This window comes from Cibotium barometz, chromosome 23 (genome assembly GCF_041138505.1).
Source record: "Cibotium barometz isolate CiBa-2024 chromosome 23, ASM4113850v1, whole genome shotgun sequence".
NCBI lineage: Eukaryota > Viridiplantae > Streptophyta > Polypodiopsida > Cyatheales > Cibotiaceae > Cibotium > Cibotium barometz.
The window spans coordinates 24,819,813-24,827,723 of NC_141068.1; the positions used below are offsets into that span (position 1 = coordinate 24,819,813).

At 38.2% G+C, this 7,911-nt stretch overlaps 1 protein-coding gene across 2 annotated transcripts; it reads left to right on the forward strand.

Moving 5' to 3' along the window:
- The first annotated feature begins 2,491 nt into the window (after positions 1-2,491).
- LOC147625772 (GDSL esterase/lipase 7-like) lies at positions 2,492-6,500 on the forward strand. Of its 2 annotated transcripts, none has more exons than XM_086817831.1 (5): positions 2,492-3,000; positions 3,616-3,743; positions 4,018-4,257; positions 5,431-5,686; positions 6,098-6,500. In XM_086817831.1, exons 1-5 carry the CDS (start codon positions 2,712-2,714, stop codon positions 6,286-6,288), a joined length of 1,104 nt encoding a protein of 367 aa, XP_086673957.1. In that variant the 5' UTR covers positions 2,492-2,711; the 3' UTR covers positions 6,289-6,500. The 2 variants fall into 2 exon arrangements, with proteins under 2 accessions (XP_086673957.1, XP_086673956.1); XM_086817830.1 differs by having other exon boundaries at positions 2,495-3,000; positions 6,062-6,500.
- The last annotated feature ends 1,411 nt before the right edge of the window (positions 6,501-7,911 follow it).

Below are 7,911 nucleotides of genomic sequence, written 5' to 3' on the forward strand. Positions count from 1 at the left end.
ATTATATATTATATGTATATATGATATATTCATATATTAATTTTTAAACTATATATATAGAGTTTAAACATGATATAAAAAACATACATACATACATACATACATATATATATATTATATAATATATAATATGTATGTATGTGTGTGTGTGTGTGTGTGTGTGTGTATATATATATATGTATATATGCATATATCTATATCTATATATATATATCTATATAGATATATATATTATATATGCATATATCTATATATATATACATACATACATACATACATATATATTCTTTGTCAAATACATATATTTATAAATAGAAAATTTACTATCGATATTTATTATATAATAAATAAATAGAATATAAAATTTATATTTTTATCACACACACACACACACACACACACAGTATTTATTTAATATATAGTGAATATATAATAAAATTTTACTTATATGTTTATTATGTAAATAAAAAGTTATTTATAAAAATATATATATTTATTTCCATAAATATGAACTAAATATACATTTATTTATTTGTTATGTAAATATATATTTATATAATAAATATATATTTACAAAATAAACTATAATATATATATATATAGTATATAGTATAATATAGGTGCGTGTGTGTAAAGAAATTTATATATACATTGAATATTTCTTTGTCAAATTTGAGAAATATCACCATCTTAAAATACATATAGATGTAAATACCATACATATTTATTATATAATAAATAAATAGAATATAAAATATACGTCTTTATTATTCAAATAATATATATATTCATATAATATATATTTTTTACTAGATAAGAAACTATTTATATAAATATAAATATATTTACATGGTAAACATCTATTTGTTAATATTTTTATTTTCATAAATATATTTTTAATTATATAAATAAATAAATAATTTTTTAAAAATAATTATTATAAAATTTATATATATTATATTATATTATAAATATATACTTATATGTTTATTCTGCAAATAAAAAACTATTCTTATATTTATTTCCACAAGCCTAGATGTGTTGGAGCCCACAATTAGTTGTCACCATCAAATCATTTGCTGAATGAGTTTCTCATATATATAAGCGCTCACACACACACACACACACACACACACACACATTTATATCTTTACATTTCTTAAGGGAAACATGCCACATGGCAAGAGAAGAGATAAGCCACGTGGCATGCATAGAGGAGGGCAAGACAGGGTTAGAAAGAGAAATAAAGAGAGTTAGAGAAAGGTAAAGAGAGTGACTTAGAGAGAGAGAGAGAGAGAGAGAGAGAGAGAGAGAGAGAGAGAGAGAGAGAGAGAGAGAGAGAGAGGTTAAAAAGAGAAAGGCAAGTTGTGAGAGTTAAAGAGAGGGGGGAGAGAGAGTGTGTGAGTGAGTGAGAGTGAGGTAGAGAGAGAAACTGAGTGAGTGTTTTCTAAGGGGGGAAAAAGAGAGGAGAACGAAGAGAGAGATAGTAAACTTACTTTAAACAAGATGTTTTTGTTTTGTTTTAAAGGGAAAAAATAAAAAGAGCCACAGAGAGAGAGAGAGAGAGAGAGAGAGAGAGAGAGAGAGAGAGAGAGAGAGAGAGAGAGAGAGAGAGAGAGAGAGAGAAGGGCAATCAACCCATGAAGGCTGGGTCTAGGCCACTTGAGAAGGGAAGGAGGTTTGAGGAGGCTCGGGTAAAATTTGAATTTGGAAGTCTGAAAAGACATGCGAAGCACGGGTCTGCCAACTAGTCATTATTTAATGTTGAGTGACTACAGTGAATTTATTTCCATTATTTATCTCCAGCCATTAGGGCCCTTGGTTTTTCTCGAGTTGGGCAGGACTTGCGACCACCTGCCATGTATGTAGGGAAAGCCCGTGCTCTTGTGACCGCCCGACCCTCCCTTTCTCAATGTGGGCGGGGCCCTTTGAATGGGCCCACACTCAACAATTGAGAAGCTAAAGTCCACATTGTTGACCACCAAACATTAGAGATTAAAGACGAAGAAGATAAAACAATTGAGAAGTTAACGTCCACATTGTTGTCCACCAAACATTAGAGATTAAAGAAGGAAGAAGAAGATAAAGAAGTGTGTTTGGAAGTTGCTATCTAGTTTGTATTTTCCAAAAGAGCCCAGATCTTAAGAAAAGGATAGGATACCCTACTTGCAAAAAAAAGAAGTAAACAATGGTTGTTGCTATTTTCCAGAGTGCAGACACGAGCGAAGCTGTGTCTGAAGGGATGGTGAAAAGCCATGTGATGATCACTCGTGATTCGTGAAATGTGCATGGATGATATGGTGGCCCGTGGGGGTGGTGGGGTAAATACTACTGTGTCTCTCACGAGCTCGTCAACCACTGTCGTTGACACGTTTCCAAATTCACGAGTTTGATAGGTGGGGACTCCCCTGCACATGCTCATAAAGGAAGGCGGCGGGGACATCGCAGAGAGTCAAAAGAGTACTAAATGAATGGCCTACTCCGGAGCATCATCCATCCATCATTAGCATTCCTTACTCTTATAAAGGCATATCACTAGGAAGGGCAAGCCGCAAGCTCTTTCCTAATTAGTAATCCAAGGTGTAATCCAAGGCGATAATGTACTCTTACTTGAATGTTGATAATGTACTCCTGATTGGGTGTTAACATAAGGTGTAGGAGTAGCCCAAAGAGAGCTGTTCACCCTTGAGGGATAGTTCTTTATTAAGCAAATGGGTGCCCGCGGTGGCTTCCACAGCGTATTCCTCACCCTTGTCATTTTGGTCCTTGCACTGTGTGATGGCTTATTGATCACTACTGTTAGCAGTGCAAGCCTGGATGGCTCTTCATCTCCCCTTGTGCCCGCCCTCTTCATCTTTGGCGACTCCCTTGCAGATGCAGGCAACAACAACCACTTCCTCACACTCGCCAAAGCAAACCATCCTCCTTACGGTGAAGACTTCCCGGGTGGTGTCCCTACTGGCCGTTTTGTCAATGGCTACAATGCCCTTGATTACTTGGGTACATCTCCTCTCCAGTCACCACACTTCTTTACTACCACAGTTGAAAATTGCCATGCTAGATTTTGTTCGCTTTCTCAGAACACGACATTAATGTTTGCCATGTTGAACGTCCCTGCTTATTTCACCACTTCAGCGGTATATGTGCCATTTTGTAGCATTTGTTTATTTCATCTCTATAATAAGGTTCTCTACTTAATGATGGGAGGTTTACAGACCCAACTGTCCTTCAATGGTATATTGCTTCCTCTTGTTTATCTATGTAATTTTTTGCATAAAAACTGTCATTTTGTGGTTTTCTTTTGCTTGGTGTTTTTTTTTTTGGGTGGTTTTAGCAATTCAAAATTTAAGCCTTAGGATACTTTAAATGTATTGCCTTAGGACATTGCAATCATCACATGCAGACAGCCATTGTGCATCAGCTATGCTTCTTTTGCTATGATATTGCAAGGGTTTTTGCCAGCCGTAGAGCATTGTCATTATTACTACTGTATAATGATTTTTATTTTTTTACTCCTATTGCCATTTGGTTTTCCTTATCAGTATTACCCTCCAAAGATCCTTTTTGTGTATGCTTTTTATTTTGTTTTCTAATTGGTGTTTCTTATATTTGCAGCCTTCACTTTGGGTTTGCCATTGGTACCCATTTTTGAGGACCCCTCTACAAAAGGCCCCAAGCTTCTGCAGGGTGTTAACTTTGCTTCTGCAGCCTCGGGAATAAAGTCTTACACAGGCAGCAACTTTGTACGCAGTTGATGCGGATTAATTAGTCAACCTACTCAATCTGATACACCTGAACTTAATTACTCAACCTGCTATAGTATTACTGTCATCTTAATCATTTAATCTAATATTACTTAACCTAGTATAGTATTATCATTATCTTAAGCTAGTATACCTAAACTAAATTTTTCTGCTCAGTAATCAAGGCAAGATGTAACTTGGAGCTAGTTAACCAGTAATTTAGTTTATTCTTCACAATCCCAATTTTTAATCTTGTGTTTTTGATGTGGGTTAGGGAGAAGTGACCTCGTTAGACGGCCAGATCCAACAGTTTGCTGCAGTGAAAGAAGAGATTATTGGGCTGATAGGGGCTGATGCAGCCAGCGAGCTTGTTGCGAAGTCCGTTTTCTACATAGTAACTGGCTCTAATGACTGGTTAAACACGTACTTCTTCCCAGGTTCACCGTTGCCCAAGGCATACACAGTAACACAGTACAGAGATGTGTTGGTGACAAAGTTGCTGTCGCAAGCGGAGGTTGGTGGTAGCCTTGTCGTATTTAATACTTGTGAAATCGCGTGTGCACAGGCATGGCTAGTACAGAGTTACAATACAGATTCTAGTGATATTTGGAGGGTAGTCGGTGGCTGTGGGTGTGGACGAGTGGACGCTGTGTTTTAAATGCTCCTACGTATGTACTATGATATCTGTGGGGATGAAGTAGTCGTGTGTTTTAAATGCTGCTAACTACCTTCCCTGATTCCTGTAATGATTGTGCATGCTTTAGATCTATGTATATCCTTGCGCGTGTAATAAATGTATCGTGTGTAAGAGTTGTCTCCCAGTGCCAGGGCTGAAATTTGAAGCCTGAAGGTCTATCATCATCTATGACCTTCAAATATTTTCAAAGTACCGGCCTTGTGTAGCTCAGGCTACTCAATGCTCATTCAATAGATATTTAGAATTTATTTTTTTTCTAGAAGGTACATGAAATTTTAGAAACATACACCCAGTCTCCGTGAGGTGGAGGCGGCCCCGTTCGGATGAGGGATGGCGAACCCATCGTACATGTTTATAATCAACCCTTGACCTAACGAGACCCCCAAGACTTGAACCCAAGACCTTGGGAGTGGGTGAGGTGGAGGCGGCCCCGTTGGGATGAGGGCTAGGGTGAACCCATCGTACATGCTTATAATCAACCCTTGATCTAACGAGGCCCCCAAGACTTGAACCCAAGACCTTGGGAGTAGAGACCAACTCTCTACTAGATGAGCTAGCACTCGTTGGTTATATAGAAATTTTCAAAGTACCGGCCTTCTGTAGCTCAAGCTTCTAAATTACTAATTCCATAGATACAGAACCTGGTGATATAGTGGAGCTTCTCACAACCCACTTAACTAGGCTTAACTAGGCTGTAGACCATCTCAATGCTAAAAAAAAATGGTTTTTTTCCCCTTAAAATTAAAGGCAATGTTTAGGTTTAACTAAGATTTAAGCTTGAAAATCATTAGAAATCATATAAATGGCGAGATTTATAACTAAAATATATAAATTTCATCTCTTAAAATTAAAGTTAACATAGAATTCTAGCCGAGATTTGTGTGTGTGTTTTTTTTCCTTGTTTTAACCATGCGTTTAGGTGATCTAAAAACTACTGATTTCTGATACGCCGATTATGGGGTTTAATTATTTTGCACCATTTGATGGCAGGCTCTATATAACTTAGGGGCAAGGAAGATGGCGGTGGCAGGGATAGGAGCAGTGGGGTGCTGCCCTTCACAGCTCAGGGCTTACAAATCGATCAACGGTAGCTGCATCGGTTGGCTCAATCAGCTGGCAATCGATTTTAACAACCATCTGAGGCCGCAACTGCTCTCTCTCACCGACAAGCTCCCCAACTCCACGTTTACTTATCAAAACCTTTTCACGCCCTTGGTCAATGTCGTGGCCAACCCCTCTGCTTATGGTAATCTCCTCTTTGAATGCATTAGCTAATCCACTAGCTTAATTTACTTTTATGTAGTATTAATACTCTCTCCGGCACTTATATGCACAAGAAGCCTAAGCTTGCCCTTGATAGGATTAAGTTATTGCCACTTAACACTGACTTGAAATATCAGAATTTGGGGTGGTGAAGGCGTTCTTCTCTCCAAATACTTGCAGATGAATTCAAAGGTTTAACATTAACATACTTGATTATTTTTTGGTGCGGGTGGATTCAAAGGTTTAATATTAGCTTAATTTATAATACTAATTGGTTAGTTTGAAACGGGTAAAAATTCAAAGCATATATATTAGTCTTGCTGATTATAGTTGCATTCATTAGTGGTGGGATTTGCAGGTTTTACTACTACTGACCAGGCGTGTTGTGGGATAGGCAAGTACGGGGGCTTTTTGAATTGCTTTAGGGGGTTCCCAGTGTGTGAAGATGTGGAGGATTATCTATTTTGGGATGCCTACCACCCAACTTCAAAGTTCGACCAGCAGCTTGTGGAGCTCCTTTGGAATAATGGTCCTCCATACAGCTACCCAGGCAGCGGTAAGCAATTACTAGTGGAAATGGCATAAAATCTATCATGGGTCCTTTGATTCAAGTTAGTGATAATTCATATTACCACCATTTGCAAGGGCCTTTCTCCCAGTAGTTTATACCATATGCAAGGGCCTTTTATCACAGCAGTTTATACCAGTAGATTCTTTCCATTTACTTTACAAGAACCTTGCTTGAGAACCTTCTCATTAATCAATGCAAAGGGAATTACTACTGCTTCTTCTTTTTTGAGAGTCAAATCTTATGCAAGTTCTATCCTAGAAAAAAATCATGTATGACAAGGAATGCGATAGTGTTATGCTCTCATTTACGTGCCCACTTTTTTTTGCTTGTTTAGCAGAACACTCTTGTGTGGAATTAATAGCTACACGTACCTGTCAAAGAATAGAATAAAAATCAATAGTGAAATCATTAATCGTATGGATTCTATGTGAGATCCTCGTAGTCGGAATGGATAAGGATTTTCCATAAACAATCTCCAATCATACTTGTCCAGGGGCTATGTGAGGTGTGTTATTACATCGATAACATATTGTTTTGAGAACTCATCCTAGGCTTTCCACTTCTTAAAGGAATTTGTGAACTCCATGTTAGCAAGTATATGCAGCTAATTGATGACTTTCTTCCCTTGTGCATCCGTCTCACAAGGATCCCATCATCGACATCCACATTATAGGGCAGGGTTCATGGATCAAATGGGGGGATGGCTCTCCTTATGGGTGGCTCAAAATGAGTGGATGAAGAACCCCCCCATTGGAGAGATGACTCGAGAGATCTAGTGCTACTTTTGCCAAAGAAAAATCACCCTGCTCCCACCCCACTACTACGTCTTCTAAACCCCCTGTGTGAAGATGGGCGTGAGGAAGCAGGGGTGGGTCTAGTCAACGTTGGTGGTATAGGCTCATCACACCCATAGCCTGCACCACTCACTACAACAAACAGAGGAGATCTAATGCTAAAAGATAGTTATACTATCATAATTATTTTACTATGTCTTATTCTTTTCATAAAAATTGAAAATTGCCAGTAATAGCAGCGGAGCTATGGCAAAATCTGTAAGAATTGATGCATAATTCATTCTTATGCTGCATAATGTGAAAAGAGGACTTTCTATCATATTCTAGGATTGAATATCCCAGGTTAAAAAAATGATTTTTGTCACATTCAATGGAAAACTAATTTTTAAGTTTATGTGTAATTAACTCACTCATCGCACACACACAAAGAGATACACAAAACACCACAAGAGCGTAACACTATATATCAAAATTCCATTAAATAATGATACAAGAGATAATGTGCTCCACTGCAAAGAGAGTTATCTCCCCTTATCTCCTCCTTGGGTGTCCTCCTCCTCGAGGTCCCAACCCCTCATCATGTTGTGTGTAGAGGGAAGATCTTCCATCGAAAAAGGGAGATGGTGCTCAAAGAGGATTTTGCCCTGCCTTGGGAAGGGGAGAAAGGTGTTGCCTCCATGAGTACCCTTAGCATTGTCTATGCACATCATACGTGCCACTGGTAGTCAGTGGACCTGATGGGGTAGGAGATGTCGGAGGGCACCGACGGTTACGGCAGTCGAAGTGTGGTCACGGAAGGTCGGAGGTGATAGTGGGAGGAGTTTCTTTGGGTGGAGTGTGGAG

Coding starts and splice junctions, on each gene's coding strand:
- LOC147625772 (XM_086817830.1), top strand. CDS start 2,712: ATGGGTGCCCGCGGTGGCTTCCACAGCGTATTCCTCACCCTTGTCATT. Junction 3,744..4,017: donor CTTACACAGGCAGCAACTTT/GTACGCAGTTGA, acceptor GATGTGGGTTAG/GGAGAAGTGACCTCGTTAGA. Junction 4,258..5,430: donor AGTTGCTGTCGCAAGCGGAG/GTTGGTGGTAGC, acceptor ATTTGATGGCAG/GCTCTATATAACTTAGGGGC.